This window comes from Pimephales promelas, chromosome 8 (assembly GCF_988280905.1).
Source record: "Pimephales promelas chromosome 8, fPimPro1.hap1.1, whole genome shotgun sequence".
Lineage (NCBI taxonomy): Eukaryota > Metazoa > Chordata > Actinopteri > Cypriniformes > Leuciscidae > Pimephales > Pimephales promelas.
The window spans coordinates 34,139,338-34,161,626 of NC_142776.1; the positions used below are offsets into that span (position 1 = coordinate 34,139,338).

Here is a 22,289-nt window from a genome sequence, read left to right on the forward strand (position 1 = left end):
AAATAAAAATAAATACCATGTGTCAAATGATACTAAAATGACACATTAAAGTAAACTTTAGGAATTGTGCCAGTGGGTTTTGCACTGCTCTCGTTTTGTTCAGAATTCACTTTAAACTGTTGAAAAGAAGTAGACAACATAATTCCTAAAATGGATCATTTATAAGAAATTATGGTTTGGGTTGAATATACTTTTTTTTTTCTTTCATGACTGATTGTATTAATGTCAGATTCATGTGGTTTGTAGAAATGTTATTTCAGGTCTTCTTGGCAACCTAAAGTCACCCTTGAGGCTGTTTAACAAAAAATACTGTGTGAATGTTTACTTAAAGAGATAGTTCTCCCAAAAAATTTAATTTTGTCAATTATGCACCCACACGTCATTCCAGACCTGCTTCCTTCTCTAGTCTATAAGACAAAAAGCAGATATTTTGAATGGTCACAATGAATTTTTTTCACACAAAGAAAGTCAATAGGGTCCAATGTTTGTACTCAAATATCTGCGTTTCACTGAAATTTTTTTTGCTTTTCCTTTTTATTTTGGCGTGTCCGTTTATAGTGATCCATCTAAAATAGTTTTAGAAATACTTGTTGCAGTAGGATTTTGGATTACATTTCTCGTCATGATTCTTCCAGTGTTGTGTAATGTGGAGTATCTGTTAAACACAATAATATGAAGAGATTTCAATTTCAAGAATCTTCACATCCTTTGACATTTCGCATTAATAATCTTAATATCACAAGCCAAAACATATAAAATTCTAGTAGTGTCCAGAAACGATTCCTTGATTAAAAACATCATAGGCATTCATCGACTGAGATGTAACAATGACAACTCCCAGAGGAGAAAAGAGGCCGCAATATGCAGTCGGGAACACAAATTGGAGCCATAAAAAAATGGCAGAACCGCTGTCAGTACCGGGCCTAATGAGACCAAACCGGTTTATTCAGATAAGCAGTGACTTAACTCAGGCTGCCATACTAGACACATGGTTTCAATCTAATTTAGCCCTGGGAACTGTAAAATAGTGTAGTTAGTGCTTGTGGGGTAAAAGAGTAGTCTGTGGGCCATTAGATGTACTGGACCCCTAACATACCTGGAAAGTGTCCCCTGAGAGACATAACAAGGGCCTATCTCTATGAGTTTTTTTTTCCTCTCTTCTCTTGCCCATTGCTTACTTTCAATGTGAACCAGCTGTGGCCTCTGGACCCTTTAGTGTCACCCTGTGTGTGTGTGTTTCTTTTTTTTAATGTTTGTTTTATTATCTGTTGGACCGATAATTATTAAAGGTGTTTGGAAATGGTGTCTTTCCACTTTGATCGTGCTTTGCTTAATCAGTTGTCTTTAAAGCAAGACATTGTAAGTACCTAGTTGCATTATATTAAAATTTTATAATGGCTACATATCCAGTGGTGTGCCATGCTATACTCATTTAAAATTATTTAAACAGCAATTTGATCATTCTGTTTATGCATGCAGCTTATTACATAAAAGCCAACATTGTTATTTTTAACGACTAATTAAAAAAGATATTTCACTTCTAATAGTCACAAATCATAAATAAGTGAATGAAGTAGTGAAAAATATGGTACTCACCTAAATCTTTATACAAATAAATCATGCGTAAAAATCCTCAAATCATATCTGTAAATGTATGGTCTAGTTTTCTTTCTTTTTTTTTCTTTTTACATTTTAAACTCGTTCTGTCACGGGTCTTACTGGGGCAAGTTGTCACATAATTGTGTGTCAAAAAAGCGTTCAAAGGCAATTACATGAATTAAATTTGATAGACAAATTAAAAATGTAATTTTTATTTTATTATTTTAATCTATAAATGTTATTTATAAATTTGTACAATTAAAAAAACGTAATTCTGCTACGTTCCTCAGTATATAACTGGGTAAATTGGATATTGACCCTGAATATTTCATTTTGAATCAAGATAATAGGCCTAGACATTGCATCCACAATTTAAATATACATACAGATATGTGCCATGTCTAAACATCGACCCAATAACTACTAATCTAGTTCGTCTTTCAACAAAAATATTCCACATTAGCCTGAAAATAAAAATATCGTTAGCATACAACATTATACACAGCCAGTTAAGAGCTTTCTGTAAAAAAATAAAATAAAAATGGGATCTTATTTTAAGCTCTTTGAATCCTTCGTTTAATTGTCTTTTATTTATTAACGAGAGTGGTTTCGGTTAAAGTAAACGCGACAAAACTATTTTGGCGGCAATTGTGGTGATTTTTGTTGTTATTTTAGTGCACGTAGGCTATAGCAGCTCAAACAGGTTACGGGCGTTTTAACGTCTTTTTTTTTCATAAAGTGCTTACAACACAAAGTGTTCATACAAACATTGATAATTAATTTAATTAACGTGAACCTTTGAAAATACGTTTATAAGTAATTAAAAGTTGACTTTGGTTGTCACCCAGGTGGCTCTGCTTTATTCCCAGGCGCTTTTGACGAGCTGTCGGTTAATCAGGCCTTAAAATCTTGGATCGCGTTCGTGATTAGGCTATATTATGGAGTGCATAGATAATCGGTTGTCATAATCCCACAGGGTTTTATAAACAAGCCTTTAAGATAGGGACAGTCACATGATCATCCGGATCATGATGGCTCCTGTCAGAGAGTGTTCAGCATTTTGGGTATCCCATGCGGCAGTAGCAGACGGTCTTGAAGAGGCGGCAGTGGCAGAAGGCGCACTGATCACAACACACCGCGCTCGGCGTCTTACAGCTGCTCCACAGCGGCACACAGTTCGGCGGCGGAGGAGGTCTCTTTATTCGGTTGCTTAATTTCTGAAAAGTATACAAATAAAACGTGTGTTTATATGTGCTGCTTCAGGTTCGGACAAATTATGTCCCAGGGTTATTTAAAGTTACATAAAAATAAGCCGGAACCCATTCAATATATTGATTATGAAAATGATTTGCTTAAAAATGTAACAAATTACGAGCTAGGCTACTCCATGAACAACGAAACTAATGCGCCTCTAAATAAACTTGGTGTCAGAGAAGAGCTTGACGTGTAGTCTAATGTGTGAAGAAACAAAAAAATCCAGGTAAATATCAAGCTGTAATTTTGACATATTTATTAAAATATAATTGTGTACATTTCGAGCTATGAAATTAGCCACATATAATAACCATATATTATTTAACTAATGTTCAAAATGTACACTAATTTTCACCACAGAATGTCAATAAACAATAGGCCTACATATTTTAATAAAGATAGATAGATAAATAGATAGATAGATAGATAGATAGATAGATAGATAGATAGATAGATAGATAGATAGATAGATAGATAGATAGATAGATAGATAGATAGACTAAATTGTTTTTTACCACACATAATTAGACATTTTTATTATCAGCATCAACTTTAGTTTAAAAAAATGTAAATCTCTATGAACCGAATGAAACATCCTGACTGAAATATTTGTACTATAATATGGGCCAATCAATGTATTAAAAGCTGGTAAATATAACAAACCTTTTTTGGTTTCTTTTCCAGTTTCTTGTTCTTCTTGGGTGTTTTTGAAAGCCCTTCGATAATGGAAAATACAAATAAATTTGAAAGTGTAAGTTTTAAGTATCTAAACAAGTGACAAAGAAGTGTTAAACAAACAATGAGACATTTATTCCGATGTGAGTTTAAAATAAAATAGCACTTGGCTAGAAGTTTGTGTTGACCATTTGTAGCAATGTATACTTTTTGTATATTATTTTCACAACTTAGGCTTACCAACTATGAGCACAGGAGGTGCATCTGTTTGGTTATTGACTTGTAAGCTGATGGTTGTTTGGTTGGAGCTGTATTGTTCCTCCATAAGCATGTGTGTGTGTACCGTGACACAGCAGGCTAAACAGAGCAGCAAACAGCACAGCAACAATGACGGACTCATATTAAGACTTCACCCTGCACAAGACAATAGTTTAAAAACAGAATCATAAACAAATCATGAAGTGCCGATTCAGTGATGATCACACACATAAACAGAATTAGACATAACATGATTTTAATAAAGGCCTTTAAATTCTTAGCAATTTTAAAGCCCTAAACAAGCAAAAACAGATCATAAACACGAGAGAGAACTAGCCCTTGTGAATTTGCTTTCAAATTTATCCAAATGAAGCTCAAATGGTTGTGTATGCACATATTCTTTTGTCATCATACAACATCAAAACATTTACACACTATAAGAAGCAGTTTAATGCTAGAATAATAACCTATAGATTTTGCACAAAACTACAGCAGAGTCAAAATAGAAAATAAACCCAGGACTTTTGTATTCCTGTGCATTTAGTTCAATATTAGTTCTGAGAACAGTTTTCACAAAAATCACATATCAAGTCGAATATAACATTTGTTTACATCTACAGTTCCAGTGTACAGTATTTATAATGGCATTTGATCACAGTTTATTATTTCTCACCATGTTTCTGACAATCTCCTGTTTTTTATATCCTCTTTCACAGTGCATTCAAAACTGACACCCAAGGTAATCTTCAGGAGTCGGTGTTAAACTGACCTGTCCTGGTGAGTAATGGGACACCCTGTTTCCCTTTTTGTGGCTGGCTTGAGATATTCCCCGCTCCCCTGCTGAGACTGAGAGAGAAATGTCAGACAGACTTTTTAGTCAGGAAATTCAGAAAGGGGCGACATGATAAAATTAAGCAGGGGCGGATCCATACAGCCAGACGGAGCAGAGGGAGAGAGACATACATAGAGTGAGAGAGAGGGAGGGTGAGGGTTAATGTGTAGGCTAGAGTTGGCTGAATAAGTAAAAAAAAGTTGCTTATAAATGTGTGATTGTCATAAAAACGCTTTTGTCTGAGTGAAATGTGGATATACAGTTGAAATTAAAGCATTTGTCAGACTTTATTGGAACATGAACTACCTGTGTGAAATTCAAACAAAACTACAAAATGTAGTCACCATGAAATCAAAATGTTCAAATCTATAAAATATTGCAGTATAATTTATTCAGTGTTTATATAATTTATATTTATTCAGTGCCTTCCTTGTTACGCTTTGAAATATTATTATTATTATTATTTGCTTCACCTGAATAGGATGACATTTGTCGCATTAGTTATGTGAACTCACAAAAAATTAAATAAATAAATAAATGGACATGATTCAGATACGTTAAAGGGTCAAAAAATAAAAAGTCAAACTTGGTAACTTGCGGTCAAAAAAGAAATATTAAAAGAAAATATATATGAATACGAATCTTTTGGTGGAACAAACTATGATGCAACAATAATAAAAAAAAACTTCCAAAACATTTTGAGTGCAGAATAGACACCCACACATTTGAACTATTGTAATTGTAACAGAGCCCTTGCAAATGTGTGAAATAAAATCAACAATTCAACCCCAATGCAGAATACAAAAATGACATCGTGTCTTTTAGGATGTCTACACAGTATCTAAATGCAAAATGTAAGTAAGAAATTATGTCTAAATAACAACTCTTTACATATTTATTGGGAGCTATAGGTTGACATTACACAAGTTTTAATTGTTTTAACGCCTCCAGATGCCACTATTCTCATTCAAAAATGATTTTAAAGGTCTTCACTCTATTGAATGCAAAGTTTAATCCAAATAACTTCCTCTCCTCTGGAGAGGAACATGATGACGTGAGAGCGGGGCAACCTGCTACTCTCATGACTCACACCATAGAAAACCACAACCATCAATAATTATATACAGAAAACAACAAGCTGAGTGAATTTACTGTTTTTCCTCTTAGGGGACATTATGATTGCTGGAAGATCATCTGAGCAAATTATCAAAGGAACATGCATTTCATTTTAAAGGGATTTGTTGCATGCATTTTGTCCATCATCTATAAAATGGCGTTTAACAACAGTTTCTGCCCAGTATCAAGAGGCTATTAAAAGTGAGAACATTTTGACCAGCAGAATACGCTAGAGTTAGTCCACTAAACCTTAAATCACATTTAGTTGTTATGTACCCGTTTTCTCTTCAAGTGAAGAATATCCTACTTTTTTGTTTTACTGAATTACATCACATTACGGAAGAAAAGTGAGTTGCGAATGCTGTTTTATGTTTACTTTAAATGATAAAACCAAATGTAAAGGAATCAATCAATCACCATGCACATTTATTTCTATATAGCACATTTTACAACTACACATGTTGGCCAAAGTGCTTTGCACACCAGGACCTAATATATTCATACAACCCACATGAGACCCAAGTCTACAAATACAAAATGACTGTAAATTAAATCCAGTTGAATGCAGTGAGAGCAAATAGTCTTTAAGTGAGATGTCAAGAAATTAAGAGAAGTGCGGGATCTAATCATGTCAGTCTTTTTGGCTGGCTCAATGGTGATACCAAGTATACAAGTACATTAAGTCTATCGTTTGCTCATCTGGACGCTGTCAGAGACTTGGAAACTTTTGTAAAATCAAAGCCATGGAACTGCAAGTGCGGGGAAAGTCAACCCAGTGAGTGCTGAACATTGCTCTCAGGGGATTTGGGAAACCTTTGAATTGTCCAGAATGAAGAGATGCCGTAAATGTGGGTTTGACAGGTTCTGGACAAGCTAAGGAAGCATGTGTTCCTCAGCCACTTATTTTCTGCCATTAACACCAGTTTTCTGGGCCGCTTTAGCTTTAATGCTCCTCCAACCTTCATTAGAACTTGTCCGAGCCGCGTGCAAAAGCATACGATCCGAACCAAAACATAACCGTCAAGGCCAGTGACTCTAAAAACAAAAAGTAGTGTTTTCGCTATCTATGTCGAATAGTTTTTGAAACATTATGAAAATGCACTGGGTATCAAGTTGGTAGTGATTTTGCCTTTTTAATTGATTTTTTTTTAAAGAAATCAAGTTTTAAACCGTGTTTCCTTTGCACGCTAGCTAAACATTAACATGTCTCACATCTGTCTCGATCTGATTCACAGATTTTATAAGCTTGGTGATAAACTGGTTGTAGTCAGTTTGATTTAGTTTAGCTAAATAAAGTTATATAATAAATGACATTATAAAACTATCATTCTCTTCCTCCCAAGAACAATAGTTTGACGCACATGGTTGCAATTCTACTTTTAATGGCACAGTGTTTAACATGTGATTTACAGATTTTCAGAACAGAATCTTGCCTATTTAAAATGATTTGCAGAATTTGTGATTTTTTTTTCTTAATGCTTTGTTCTCTGTAACACTTAATGATCTTGTTCCTTATTTAAGGTTATTTTAACTGCATATTCAATAGATGGAACTTTTATTATTCATGCAAATTCATTTTGTATTATGTCTATATTTAAAAAAAAAATAGTATTTAAGTTTTACTGCACATTGAAATCAGGGTCCAAGAGAATTAAAAAAAAATGTGTTTAGTTTGATTCAGGACTTTGGTTTGATGAACAAATTAATTCTGTTGTTAAAACATGTTTCTTTCATTTATGACACCTTAGAAAAAGTTCGATCTTTTCTCTCTTTCAAGAACCTTGAAATATTTAATCATGCGTTCATTGCTTTGCATCTTGATTATTGCAATTCACTTTATTGTGGTTAACCATTCATCCATTGAGTGTCTACAAATGGTTCAGTCAATATATTTGATCACATTACTCCTATTTTAATTTATTTGCACTGGCTACTGGTTAAATTGAGAATAGAATGTAAAATTGTAAAACCAGTTATTGTTTTTAAATCAATAAAAGGTCTAGCACCAGATGATCTTTCTGACATGCTTACGTTCTCTTAATTTGGATTGCTCTCTGTCCGCAGGTCTAAACTAAAAATTTGGCCAATGATTTTATTTTTGTAAGTCACACATTTTCACTGAAACACGAGATTTTGTTAATAGACTTATTTTTTAATAGTTTATAAGATAAAAGAAGAAACTAAAACAATATTCAATTGCAAGAATGAAGTGATATGAAACAGAAAAGCCCACATGAAAAGACATGGGATATTTAAGAACTGAACCCATGTGAGATTCGACATGTGTTTCCATTTGTTGAAGCTATTATGTAGTTCGGTAATACCATGGGTAGAGAAACTTTTGATTTTACATTTAGTTTCAAAGCCATATTCCTATCCAGTTTTTGAAATCACAGAATCTCTGAGATCAGTAAAAAACTGCCCATCATGCATTTAAGTGCCCACAGATTCTAGTCTGCTATCTGTCAACCTAATTTAAGATTTTCTCGCTGTTCCCGATACCCGTGACACGTGTATATTTTCAGTTTCACCAGTGCTAATGCTATACATATAAACTTGAAATGGGCCTATAATGAAAATAAGACGTCTCGGCATCAGTTTTTTTATTAGTAATGTCTATAGTCTCAAAACGAGGCTGAACCTAGAGAACTAAAGTAACAGAGAGATTTAAATACTGCTGATCCACTGACCTCTTTAGCATCTATTCCGTCATGATATATTACATTTAGGGGATCAAGCTGCGACTCTTATTCTTGATACAAACTTTAAAGCCTTAAACTGTACAACAGAAATCAACCATTAAACAACAAATTATTAGACTTTCATCAAAGGGTTTGAGTTAAAAATATCTTAATTTGAGAGAGTTTTGAACTATATAAGCCTACGTTTTTAACCCTTTTAAAACCCTTTATGCTTTTAGACAATAGATAGAAAATAATCTCATATATGATAATTATATATTTTTCTATAACATATATGAAAATGTATATAAGAAAAGGTTGCAACTCATATACAAACAAGGTGTAGCCTAATGTGGTGGTTGTTAGGAAACCCATTTTCTTTTTACCTTTTTACCTCGGGAGCAAGTTCACTTTTGTGTGGTCTATATGATTGCAAGTAACAATTGCTGTATTTGTAATTGTTGTCAAAAAGCAGACAGGAAAGGAGGAAGCAGGGTTTAGCTCTGGGAGCCAGGAATCCCACCGCAATTTTAAACAGATTAGAGAGGAATAAAATGGTTTGCAAGCCAGTATGAATGTAAAGAACAGAATTACCCAGGTTCAACTCTGGAGCAAGGGTTTGAAGATATTGTGTAGATTCATAGAATGTGAAACCCTCCAGATACCTCCTCAAGCCATGTTAGAAACCAATAGTCTTTTGTCCACCTCACTGATTTGTTCATGTAAACACTTTCAAGCTTGTGTCAGCATGAAGGGTTTTGGTTCATGAGCTCCGAATAATCTGCCCAAACAATGATGGAGGGAAGGGGCCACGGGGGAGTTCAGTAACTCGTAACTGAGGGTCGAAGTCACACATTTCTGTGTGAAAACATCTCTGTGCCACAATTGTGCTAGTTAAATATAGTAATTTTAAAGTTTAAGTAACAACTGTTGAGAAAAAAGGGATATACTATGACTCTCTGGTCTCCGTCTACGTAGATTGGCAGGTCAAAACTACAACTTCCATCATGCAATGCGCCTAGGCCAATCCAAAGCGCATGCGTACAGAGCTCCGCCCGGACTGTCGCGAGCCACTCTCATATCGAGGAAAGGTGTACTGTGAAGAATAGTCTATTATCAAGCTTACTTTCTTCTTCTTGCGTTTTTCACTACAACCCGAAACCATGTCAGGAGACGAGGTTAGTAAACAATCGTTGTTTTAGAAAGATTTTATGTTCATTTATGTTTAATTAGACATTCAAAAGAGAAGGACAATTGGGCCTACTAGTAAAGGCTGTGAGGAAACATGTGCACAGCTCGTCTTTTCTAGATCTTTTTGTCACTGCCAGCTAGTTAGATAGTAAATATCCAACGCTTCTTTAACAGTCTTGCCATTTTATCGACAAAAGGTTAATATTTTACCACCATGAAAAATTAGATATGAAAACATGTATCTTTTCACATTTACCATAGTAATAAAGGCTAGCGTTAGTGGGACAGGTAACGTTACTGTTGTTGTTTGGACGAGGTAATAGTACTGTGTTTTATTAATCTTTATGATAAAACCTTATTTTTAGAGATTTACTATGGCACTAACTACAATGTATTGTTTGCAGACGTTTCTTGGTAATTCTTGTTTTGTGGTGGCATGGTTTCTACAACGAAATAGTTAAGTCAAGTCTAGCGGTTTTTACAATACAGATTGTATAAAAGCAGCTTCACAGTGATAACATGAAAATAATATAACACAGATCAATAACGTTGTTGAATAGTAAATGCCCCCAGCTAAACAAGCCAAAAGCCACGGCAAGTTCTACAACATGATATAATATACAAATACCCCCCTCTCTCTCTCTCTCTCTCTCTCTCTCTCTCTCTCTCTCTCTCTCTCTCTCTCTCTCTCTCTCTCTCTCTCTCTCTCTCTCTCTATATATATATATAGATGTAGATATAGATATAATGGTAATTATTCAATAAACAGCGTTACATTTAAGTAGTAATGTAAGTTACCAAGTAGCATCATGGGACAATGAAGTTCTTCTCAGACAGTCCCAGTGCCTAGTTATATTTTGCAATATTGTTTTGAACCGCAGCTTCATAACAAGCCCAACAATATTATTTATCAATATTAATCAATAAATGAGCCTGCAACATATTAAAATAAAATCAGTTTGAAAAGCAAAAACAGATGGAATTTTACTAAATTAAATTGATTGCAACAAAGCAGTAAGGCACACATATCCTTAGTAAATATTATAATTAAATAAATTCAAACCATAGGCCTACGTACTGATAGCATTAGCATTCTTGTTTCTTTATTATAGCATGTAATAAATACATTGAATTTTTTTTTTTAATTAGTTGCCTCTCCTCCTTGCACTATCCATCTAGCATGTTTCCTCTCCAGGGGCTGTTTTGACGTAAATGGGCACTAAGTTACAACTTACGCACTACTAAATATTTTTATGTTGCCCCATTAAACTTAGTTTTAACGTAACTCTACGTCCCAACTAAATATTTAGGTCCCAACACATATTAGGTGATTATATTGCTTGCATTATTTTGCCCTTTTTGACAGCCTTTGTTCAATGTTGTGCCATTATTAAACTCCTATTTTCATCCTTCCAGATGATATTTGATCCCACTATGACCAAGAAGAAGAAGAAAAAGAAGAAGCCTTTTATGCTGGAGGAAGATGGTGGTGAGGGAGAAGAAGGCCAACAATTGGAAACAAAAGAGACTGAGGCTGACGGGGGCGAGGAGAAAGAGTTTGATCTTGATGAAGATGATGGGGGGAAGAAGAGAGGTGAAACGCATACCATTCTGTTGTGAATTAGTTCTGTTGCTTTCTTCACTTTTTTTCTCACAATTCTGAATTGTTAGTCATAAAGGCAGAATAGTGAATATTATCTTGCAATTGCAATTGTGAAATAGTCACAACCCGTTTTAATTTTTTTTTTTCGTGGTGGAAACAAGATTCCATAATATAGAGTAGTGAACACATCAGTATTATTATGGGCTTTTCACACCTGCCATTATATATGGCTTGTGAATGCATTATTTTTTCTAGCATTTCTTACAAGCCATTTTGATTTTTACAATTCAAATACAACAACATCAAAACACTGTATATATGAACTTGCACAATCGCTTTAAATTACAAATAACCCAAAAAGCGGTCTTAAATCTTTTTTTGTTCAATAATCTAGGTATGTTTTCCAAGCATATAACAAGGATATTTAAATATTTATGCATCAATATAATAATGCATAGTAATAAACAGTATTTGCTAGGGGTGGGAATCTTTAAGTACCTCAAAATTCGATTCAAACCAATCCTTGAGGTCACGATTCTCGATTTTAAATCATTTTCGATTTGATATATGAATAGAGTTGATTCTAGGTTACTGTTTTGTTACTTTTCCTATTTGACTGCAGTAGACAGTTTAATGGGTCTTAAAGAAAACATTTCACTGAATTAAATGTAAACCTTTAAAGGTATTGTTTTTTATTCCCCATTTTAGTCAACCGAATACTATAAAACAAATGCCGTTTAAACTGACAGCACTTGTTACAATTGACTGGCAGTCTTTAATAAAGCAAGGCAGCCCTGAGACAAATAGAAAAACTTAGTAAATAAATAAAATTCATTGATACAAAAAAATAAAAACTTTTTTCTGCAAACTTGAAGAGGTAACACTTTATATTTGAAATTTTTGAATCGTTACAAATCGTCAGAACATATAATTCAATTATTATTAATTAATATAGTGAACTGACTTTTCCCCCACCCCTAGTATTTGCATGTTACATGACACACATTTGTGTTGAAATGATTTAATGAAATTTGCTAAAGAACTGAATTTTTCCAGTGTAAAACTAGCTACAGAAATGTAATAGCCACATAAAAAGCACATTTAAAACTGTTATTATTTTAACATTGACAACAGAATAATATGCAGTATTGTTATTAAATATTTATTTCAAAAATCCAATATATTTGCTGCTTTGCACACTGAATATTTATTCCTTCTCAGTGAAAATCGTGTGTAATCCAAAAGGTGTGGCTTGTTAATTTTTTTTCTTTTGGTGATGATTCAGAAACGTCAGATGACCTGGATGACTTAAACTTCTTGAACCAGAAGAAAAAGAAAAAGAAGTCCAAAAAAGAGAAGATTTTCGATGCCGAGCTTGAGGAAGGAATGAAGGTCAGTTGATTGTTTGCGTATAGTTGTTAAACTGTTTATTTTTATTTCCTTAATAGCTTGTCAGTGAAAGATGTTTTGATCATGAAAGCGCTATCTTTCTGTGGACTAGCTTTCCTTTAAAAAATAAATTGATAACTGAGCAATCACATCAGAGTTTTTTCTGTTCGTCATGCATCGTAGTGAACTAACTAAATTGCTCATTTCCAAAAGGAGCTGAAGATCGAAACAGAGCCATCAGAAATACAACAAGAGGATGATGACTTAATGCTGCCTAAGAAGAAGAAACATAGAAAAGTCCGAGATTTTCAAGAGGACACAGACAGTCAAAGCAAGGATGATGGTAAGTACATTACTTTTTGTAACGTAACGTTTGCAATCTAATCCCTGTAAAGCTCTTATACAAAACAAACTGTTGTATAAATTGCTAGACAAATAAAGGTCGGTGACTTAACTAGAATGTTTGTGTGAAAGGTGTCGAAGATGACGACAGTAAAACCATCGATGATATCACGTTCAGCTCGCAGACAGGCACTGCCTGGGCCGGATCGGAGAGAGACTACACATACGATGAGGTGAATGGGAGCTTTTATTTCCAAGCTTGTGGAACATGTGTGGTGAACATGTTTCAGGTGATAACTTGGAAAAAGCCTGAGACTGCTGCCATCTGGTGCTTTTGTTGGCAGAATAGCTTTTCTCTGCTAACTTCTCTTTATGTGACATGTTTGGAATTACGACAGCTGTGGTGTCGAGATGAGTTTTAGTGGATGTATGAAGTTGGTTCTCGCCAAGGTCACACAGGTGTAGTTCATCACATTAACTCGTATGTTTGACAACCAGAATTTTACACTGACAAATGTGGGCAAAATAGTTTTGATTTATTTTTAAAAAATACTTCCCTTGATCTGAGTGGTACAAGACTTGGCTACTTTTCCTTAGTTTGCCCACTGAACACACACTTTTTTTTTTACTCAATTCTACAATGTAAAGTGGTTGAAAAAAACCCCCCAAACCTCCTTAATCTTGTATTTGGGTCAAAAATGGCCACCCATAGAAATGAATGGGAAAAAGTGTAATTTAGAGCATTCTAAAATAAGTAATAATAAGACATCAGGTGAGTCTCTTCATCTTAAAGTTTTAGCTCTAAGAACTTATTGTAATTATATTTTAATGTAGTTAAAAAAAACATAAAATAAGCATAATTTACATAGAAAATATGGTACTTTTTGAAGTAAATAAATTCAAAAATACCCCCAAAATAAAAAATACACCACAAATGGATAAACAAAACTTTTTTGAAGACAGTGATATAACATTTTTATAATAAATAAAAATTAGGATCTCACCTAAGTCTTCTGTGCCCACATTTGTCCACAATTACAACTTTAAGGCTATAAAGTGAATGCGGTTTGAGGGCTACCGTTTTATATATATATCTATATATATTAGTTCCTTTTTGATATCTTATGCATTGACAGACATCTATTAAGTATAGCATAATATAGCATAAAAGTATTTTTTGTGACTGCTCTATATTTAATAAAATTCTGTAAGAAAAAAACTTAATATTAAGCATATGCTCTTGAAAACTTTTAACTACATAATCATTGTCATAGAGTTTGTGCACTATGTTTTGTAGACAATGAATGCTCTCAATTAAAAATGACTGAAAATATCACATTATTTTAGCTTTTGAATAGAGTCTTTAACATCATGCGGGAAAAAAATCCAGACATGGTCGCGGGAGAAAAGAGAAAGTTTGTGATGAAGCCTCCTCAGGTTGTCAGGGTCGGCACAAAGAAGACCTCCTTCGTAAACTTCACAGACATCTGCAAGCTGTAAGTCAAAACTCAAAATTGTCAAGCTGTTTTATAGAGTTAGAATGACACTTTTCATTATGATATTGAGTTTGATTTTTCCTTTGAACAACTAGAAAGTGAGCCATTATTTTGGGCTTTCTGTTGGTCATTTCAGTAGCTGTCAATCAAAAATATTCATATCGCATATTTGCAAATGCAGTCTGTTTTTGTATGGTTCTTAACTTTACTTTTTTTTTGTCAGGTTGCATCGACAGCCAAAACATCTTTTGGCGTTTTTGCTAGCTGAGTTAGGTACAAGGTGAGTGTATGTTATACTGTTATTGACTCTTCTCATGAAAGGCTACAACTTAGAGTCTTGGGCACAGATCACATGTTTTCATTTTCACAGGGACTATTAGATATGTAAAATATTATCTAGCCCTAAATGAACATGGCATGACAAGTAGCTAGTTTTCAACTCCTGAAATGCACCTTAAAATGGTGATTTTTCCATTAAAATTTTGACATTCTGTTAAACTGATGTTTGTAGTAAACTATTATTAAATAATTACAAAAAATATTTAGCTTTCTAAAAGTCATCATGAAATCAAAATGGAACATTCAAATGTGTTATAGAATATTGCAGTATTTATTATAAATGATTTATCTGTGTACTACCAAATAGAGTAGACTAGAAGAGACTTGGTCGTAGGGCTGTGTATCGTTCAACATTTTTTTTAAAACCGATACCTTGACTTCGATACCGGTTCCTGAATGATACTTTTTTTAAAATTACGTTTGAAAAAGATTACATTACAGATTATCTAAAAAAAACCCTTTTGGTTTTATATTTTTCAGTTTGTTGATTATTATTATTTTTTTTATAAATATGCCTCGAGGCTCGCGCTCAAGCTTGCCGCAAAGCACTGGCAAAAGTAGCCTAATGATTATGAATGTGTCAGGAAAAAAAAGTAAGGAGACATTTAAATTGTTTATCAATAAACTAGTGTTTTCTGAGTCAGTGTTGACTGCAAAGATGAAGGTGACATGCTGACTCGTCAACTCTGCAGTTAACATGTCACGATACCATGTGTGTGAGGACAGGAGCCTATCCTCTGAGTTTCGGTTTATTTATGCGTCACGCTCTAGTTCTTCTTGCAGTCCAAGACGGAGCAAATTTCTGCTCTTAAATTTATTTTGTGCACTGTCTTGTCTTGTCGCAAATATTGTATCGTGCGCTGTTGGCATCTAGTTCCTTTCACTAACTATTTGCTGCAAAAGAGTTTCTGGCACCACATTTGTACCATGTCCATAATGGCCCCATTTACACTGCATGGTTCAAGTGACTCAAATCCGGAATTTTTTCCTGTTATGCGACACAGATTGGATATGACCGGTGAATGTGTTAACAGGAAAGAAACGCATGTATTCCATTTTCAGGCCTCACTCATATGTGCTAATAAATGGGTTATGAATCGGATACGTGCATTTGTGTGTGCCATGTAAGCAGACAAATTGGATATTCCCCAGTAAAAGTGCGCTATGGAAGAAAGGATACACACAGTGGAGCAATGCGGAGGTGTCATGTGTTTTGAATGTTGAAGAGTGCAGGCATAAATGCAGGGATGTTAATGTTACAGAAATAAATCTGTATTTGAAGACATTTCACGAGATATGGGGAGGCACGGTTTTAAGCGCCCATGGCTACAGTGCCAACAAGGGCTCTCCTCTTTTTCTCCGCTGTACGAGACCAATGTTTTGATGACTTATTGTGGAAAGAAAAACACTGGATAATTTTATTCAGATCTGCATCCATTGCATTTCTTGCTGTTTAACTGAATTTTTTCCGGGTCAGAATGTCTGCATTTGGTAGTTTTATCAGTGTATAGTGTAAATGCAAAAATCGGACACAGCGGGTCGTCAAAAAAAATCGGATATAGTCAGAAAATCGTATTTGGGCATCAAGACCTGCTGTGTAAATGCAGCCATAGAGATGTTCTGTCCTCATGCAATCTGTAAGGGAATTATTATTTTGCTTTATGGAGAGCACCCCTAAACCAATGGTTGTTTTTCTTAGCCGATGATCGTTAACCTCGCATAATATCATACCGATGTCGGGCAAGCTCTCGGTTTATTTTTCCAGTGTCTCTGTGCGACACTCCAACAGTCACTTGATTTTCACTTTTTGCTGGAGGCGTTTCACATGATGTCAGAGAGAAACTTGAATCAGTTGAGAAAGGCATCACTGCTCTAGAGGGAGCGACTGACCCTGTGAACGTTTCAGAAGGCATTATTAAAAGATGACCAGGACATTGTGTCCACTGACGTGCATCTCACAAGACACGTGAAAGGAAATCCTTCAATTTTGTCTCCTGGATATTTACAGGGGATTTTAGTTTTGAAAGAGATCAGTCTTTAACATGTGTAGAATTATTCTTTCTGTTGCTGGAAACTGAAAGTTTGTGATTTGGAAAGAATATTGAAAATAATTGGTGGTGTTTTCCCTAAAATTAAAGTACTGAAGTGCCTTTTTATTTTAGAAACGCTCTAAACCTCTGTATTGACTTTTCAGCGGGTCCATAGATGGAAACAATCAGCTCGTCATCAAAGGCAGATTCCAGCAGAAACAGATAGAGAATGTCTTAAGAAGATATATAAGTGAGTTTTATCTGACTGCTCTTAAACATACAGTAGTTGTGACTCAAAACAAGCCCACAATATTTTTCATGTTTTGTATATTATAATGATCTACAACATGTTTTTGAAAGAAGTATTTTCTGCTTACCAAGGCTGCATTTATTTCATTAAAAATATACATTACAAATTCTTACAAATTAAAAGAGACCGTTTTCTATTTTAATATATATTTAAAATGTCATTTATTCCTGTGACGCAAAGATACATTTTCAGCATCGTTGCTGAGTTGCTTTTTAACAAAAGATTCTTCTTCTTCTTCTTCTTCTTCTTCTTATAATTATTATTGAAAACAGTTGTTGCTTAACATTTTTCTTGAAACTGGGACATTATTGAAACATTATGGCAAGACAAAAATAAAATAAAAAAACGCATAAAAATATTAATTTATCCATCAAGGATGCGTTAAACTGGTCATTAAAAAAAGTGACAGTAAAAGACATTTATCAAGTTACAAGAGAATTCTGTTTAATAAATGTAATAAATAAATGTATTAATGCCGTTCTCCATTCATCAAAAGATCCTGAGTAAAACTAAGCAGCACGACTATTTTCAACATTAATGATGATAAATGTTTCTCAAGCGACAAATCAGAATGCTAGAATGATTTCTGAAGGATCATGCGTCACTAACGCATCATTACTCCAGTCTTCAAAGGAAAAGCGTGCATTTTAAAATGCATCCAAATACAAAAGAGTTTTTTATTTTGTAATAATATTTAGCAATTTTGATCAAATGGGGGCCTGGGTGAGCATGAGAGACTTCTTTCAAAAACAAGTTTCCAAACTTTTGACCGGTGTTGTGTATACACACGCTAATATAGTTAATTTCTTCTTATTATATTACGCAGAGGCGTTATATGAGGAAAAACTTTTTTTTGTCTTGCAGAGGAGTATGTGACATGCCACACGTGTCGGTCTCCTGACACAATCTTGCAAAAGGACACGCGTCTTTATTTTCTGCAGTGCGAGACGTGTCACTCCCGCTGTTCCGTCGCTAGCATCAAGACCGGGTTCCAGGCGGTGACGGGCAAGAGAGCGCAGATGCGTGCCAAAGCCAACTAACGCCTGTCCCTCGATCATCACACACCTTATACGGCCCATCTGAACACGTGCACTCCACGGCCAAACTCAACACATCCACTCGCACCCGGGTTCCTACAGAATCTCTGCGCTGTTTAGGAAGTCTGAAATTTCGAACCGAGATCTCGGCTATCTCAAGTACAACACTTCATTTCCCTCAGCTCCTCGGAGCGATGAAATTGCCTATGCACATGTAGAGAGGTTTGATTTGTTGGGTCTGGCCGTGGTGGAGCAGCGCTGTGAGATGCGAACCGAGAACACAGAGCCTGGAGGATTTTATGAATGAACTGTTGGTGAAATTTGTTGTTGCTGTATTACCTGCAGAGAAACAATTGAAATAAAATGCATACCAGCTAACGGCAAACATGTGCAGTCTATGTTTCTGGGAAGAGGTATGTCTTTGTGTAGAAAGACTGGATGTGATCAAGAAATGTGCTGTATCTTTTATTATGATTCTGTAAACAGACACTAGTGTTCAGCCTCCTACGTTTTTCTGTACTTTTAAAGAGATGAATATATGTTGATTAAACATCTCTTAAAAGAACTTTCAACACTTTTTTTTTTATACGAGTTAGCCTGGCTCATTCTCTATATGTAATGTTTTTCTGATGGATATTGTTTAGTTAAATTTATAGGTAATCAATAATGATAAAAAGTGAAATGGACTTTCTCAGCAGTTGTGTTTTTTCTGCTTTTCATTATAATTATTTTTTGCTGCGCAGTTGTCGGAATGGTAAATATTACGATAATGTTAATACAGGGTATTGTGGCTGTATAATTGAAATGAAATTCCCCGGAACTGATAATGACTCTGATAATTTGGTCCTTTTAGGAAAGTGTTGGCTGTAGCCTTTACTGTTGTTCTGTATAAATGAATCCACCAGTCTGCGCCTGTTTAAGCTCCAAAGAGCCCCAAAATCCCACTGACATAAATCAAGGAAATTTAGTTCGACACCCAGCATTCCAGTGTATTCCTAAACACGTGATACTCTTACCCAAAAACCCCCAGTGCAGTGGGCCTCTTTTTGTAAACCACCACAATTGTTTATGTCTCTGCTCGACGTATGACATCTGAATGAGTGTTGGATATGTCAGGCAGTCATCCTGGGGAAAAAATAAATATGAAACAAGACCCTGTGCACAATCTGGAAGGATGATTTTTTTTTTTTTTGCACCACATAGATTAAGATATGTTGAAGGATGCAGTGTGCGAATGACTTTTTCTTTTGTTTTACCAAAGGTTCATGGCTGTATTGGCACTGAAAATGAAGCTGAAGAAGAAATCACTAGCATTGGTAAAATTGCTTCCTAATGCAAGTTCTGCATTAATATGTTTTAGACCTGGCTATTTTCAAGATTTTGTTTTGCGTGTTAAAGTAGTTCCAGTCATTCAGTTTATATGTGCTTTGGCTTTGAATAAAGTCATTAGCAGCTCCAGCAGGGACTAGACTGGTTAACATCCTCCATCACTTACAACAACACCACGAGGTTTATGGATGAGTAATGAGCTTGGTTTTGACTGGCCCGGACATGGCTGTCTCTGCTGCATGGGAGGAGACGTGTTGGACTGCAATAAAAGTAAGTCCTTTTGGCCTATATGCTTTGAGTTTTCTGAATCTAAAAGGAAGCTTATCTCGAATGCCAGAACGTTTAAGTCGAATTTAGTCGTTTTTATCTATTACCACGTTTCAGTTTGACATGCTTAATGCCTTTAACTGATTGCTCAATTTATTTGCATCGTGTCATTATCTTTAATTATTGGAGCGTCTCACAGCTTGGACGTCATACTGTAAATCACATGCCAAACTCACTGGATGGTCCTGAATCCTAACCTAGTCCATATCCTCGTTATATAACTCATTACATCTCTCCTTAATTTCACAAGCTAGTTGCATGAACAGCCGTTATGGTACTGTTAGAGGAATAGAGCTTAAAGCTACACTGTGTAACTCTTTTAGTTTATTCTTAGCTAACAACACTTAGTTCTTTCAAAAATATATGTGCTCATTAGTGTATATTTACTTTGTTCAAGTAATAAAGTATTCTCGTGTGTATAATATGCCATTGAAAATACATACGGGTAAGGGGTTCTAATGTCGGTCGCCATGTTGCCCCTCCATCTTGAATGTACATTAGCCAAAGAGGGACATGCCCGTTAATTCAAGCTTCGCCTTTTGCGTTTACGTTTGAGTTAACACTCATGGACGAGGTCGAACTGGAAGCCATGCTAATCTTGGACTACATTGGCCACCGTAGGAGTTAAAACGATATCGGAATTGACAGGAACAGAAACTAATATTCATTGGATGGTCATATACCTTTTCACCACTAGATGGGGGTAAAAATCACACAGTGTAGCTTTAACTAAAAATGAGAATTCTGTCATTATTTATCCTCATGCCATTCTAAACCATAGACTGTAAAAAAAAAATGTAATTTATTTAGCAGAACAACTTAAAGGTATACTCCACTTTTTTGGAAATAGGCTCATTTTACAACTCCCCCACAGTTAAACTGTTGAGTTTTACCGTTATTGAATCCATTCAGCCGATCTCCGGTTCTGGCGGTACCACATTTAGCATAGCTTAGCATACATCACCACAAAGGTTAGTTCACCCAAAAATTATGTCATTAATGATTCATCCTCATATGTCCCAAGGCCTTAAGACCTCTGTTCATTTTCGAAACACAGTTTATGACATTTTAGATTTAGTCCGAGAGCTTTCTCTCCCTCAATTGAAAATGTATGTATGGTACTGTCCTTGTCCAGAAAGGAAATAAAGACATCATCAAAGTAGTCAATGTTTTTAAATGAAACACGCATGGATGAATTATTATAATATCTCTATAACATGCCTTTAGATGTTATAGTCTGATGGAAGTATCGTATTGACAGCGTCCTCTGATAATTGTGGTTTTTTTTTTCTCTAAAGGTTTTGGACGTCAGTGATTACAGCTTGTGGAGGAGTTGTAATATAGTGTGCTTCCCTTTACAGATTTATTACAGATTACATTTACTGAAAGTTCTCTCCCATCCAGACCTCACAAAGAGCTGTGCTCATGTTTCAGAAAGTAGAGACTTCTTTAATCCTCGTATTGGCACATCTAATAGAGTGAGAATACATCTCTGGTAAAGATTAGACGAGAGGATTACTCAATGCATCTGCATTCAAACAGGTGTTTCACAAGTCATCATAGTTTATTTACATCTGTAAATATCTCTTGCAGTCTCGAAAGTGCAAGCAGAAGAAATATGCACATGTAATTAAAAATAGCCAACCTTCCTGATTCCGACTGGCGTATAAATAAAACGAAAAACATTTCTGGAAAAGCACAAACACACAGGAAAGAAGGGAGGACAGAAACAGAATGAGGGTATTTACATATGAGGCGCCCAGATGTATAGAAAAGAAAATGCAAGTTAATTGTGTTGTGTGGGGAGCATGAATGCAGAATGTCTGTGAAATTGATCCTCTTTTGTTGTCGCGTGTGTGATGTAGTTGCTCTCAGGGATTGTGGCCTTTTTGTGATGAATTCCTGGTTTATGGGACGTCATCCCCATCTCCCTCCTACCAAACAGCTAGTTTAGCTGTCCGTCTCATTGACGGCTGATGCTGGAGTTTGACGGCGCCTGTTGGTTTCAGTGTCTTCCCGCTGAGTCTGTGGTATTAAAAAAGTTTCCAGTCGACAGTGTTTTCCAACTCCCCGCTGTAATAAATACAAAAAAAGGAAGACAAGCATTAAGCTGTGCAAGTGAAGAAAAACAGCTACAAAACAGGGGAGCTGAAATAAAAAGAGCTTGCTGGATCTCAGTCAGTTCGCTCATGTTGTTTTATTCTTCCTTATTTTTATTCTTCCGTAAGCTAAAAAAAGTATTTTCTGCTGAATTTTAAGGACTAAACTAAAGCAGCAAACATAAAAAAACACACCCAAAAATGCATGGGGTTAAATGTACAGAACTACAAACTAAATGTCTGTTGTACCAATTGCCATTCAGAGAGTGTGAAATCGGCTAAAATGTACCAACATGAAATAAATTAATAAACATAAAATTTGTTGGTCTATACTTTAAGCTTTTTCTCAAGGTCAAAAAAATTCCAGTAGTATACCATTTCA

At 35.1% G+C, this 22,289-nt stretch overlaps 3 protein-coding genes across 5 annotated transcripts in view; 1 reads left to right on the forward strand and 2 right to left on the reverse strand.

Annotated features, from left to right (window-relative positions):
- Window positions 1-1,369: 1,369 nt before the first annotated feature.
- asip1 (agouti signaling protein 1) lies at window positions 1,370-4,630 on the reverse strand. The gene is made up of 4 exons (XM_039692227.2): window positions 4,556-4,630; window positions 3,769-3,942; window positions 3,517-3,569; window positions 1,370-2,816 (listed from the first exon to the last, which is right to left on the reverse strand). Exons 2-4 carry the CDS (start codon window positions 3,926-3,928, stop codon window positions 2,652-2,654), a joined length of 378 nt encoding a protein of 125 aa, XP_039548161.1. The 5' UTR covers window positions 3,929-3,942; window positions 4,556-4,630; the 3' UTR covers window positions 1,370-2,651.
- Window positions 4,508-18,537, forward strand: eif2s2 (eukaryotic translation initiation factor 2 subunit beta). Of its 2 annotated transcripts, none has more exons than XM_039692224.2 (9): window positions 4,508-4,563; window positions 11,023-11,200; window positions 12,495-12,601; window positions 12,812-12,941; window positions 13,073-13,173; window positions 14,288-14,436; window positions 14,660-14,716; window positions 16,970-17,055; window positions 17,980-18,537. In XM_039692224.2, exons 2-9 carry the CDS (start codon window positions 11,023-11,025, stop codon window positions 18,153-18,155), a joined length of 984 nt encoding a protein of 327 aa, XP_039548158.1. In that variant the 5' UTR covers window positions 4,508-4,563; the 3' UTR covers window positions 18,156-18,537. The 2 variants fall into 2 exon arrangements, with proteins under 2 accessions (XP_039548158.1, XP_039548156.1); XM_039692222.2 differs by lacking the exon at window positions 4,508-4,563 and adding an exon at window positions 9,437-9,593.
- Window positions 18,538-21,353: 2,816 nt separating this feature from the next.
- The window catches only part of raly (RALY heterogeneous nuclear ribonucleoprotein), a 110,055-nt gene continuing 109,119 nt past the window's right edge, over window positions 21,354-22,289 (reverse strand). For both annotated transcript variants that reach the window (XM_039692226.2, XM_039692225.2), the window contains one exon: window positions 21,354-21,881. The gene's annotated coding sequence lies outside the window, so the exon portion shown is untranslated. The remainder of the gene's footprint in view (window positions 21,882-22,289) is intronic.

What these genes read in the sequence shown, in the direction of transcription:
- asip1 (XM_039692227.2), bottom strand. Translation starts at nt 3,928, where the DNA reads ATGAGTCCGTCATTGTTGCTGTGCTGTTTGCTGCTCTGTTTAGCCTGC. An exon ending in ACCTCCTGTGCTCATAGTTG is followed by an intron (nt 3,570 to 3,768) that starts GTAAGCCTAAGT and finishes CCATTATCGAAG; the next exon opens with GGCTTTCAAAAACACCCAAG. An exon ending in TGGAAAAGAAACCAAAAAAG is followed by an intron (nt 2,817 to 3,516) that starts GTTTGTTATATT and finishes TATACTTTTCAG; the next exon opens with AAATTAAGCAACCGAATAAA.
- eif2s2 (XM_039692222.2), top strand. An exon ending in GAGACTACACATACGATGAG is followed by an intron (nt 13,174 to 14,287) that starts GTGAATGGGAGC and finishes ACATTATTTTAG; the next exon opens with CTTTTGAATAGAGTCTTTAA. An exon ending in TGTCTTAAGAAGATATATAA is followed by an intron (nt 17,056 to 17,979) that starts GTGAGTTTTATC and finishes TTTGTCTTGCAG; the next exon opens with AGGAGTATGTGACATGCCAC.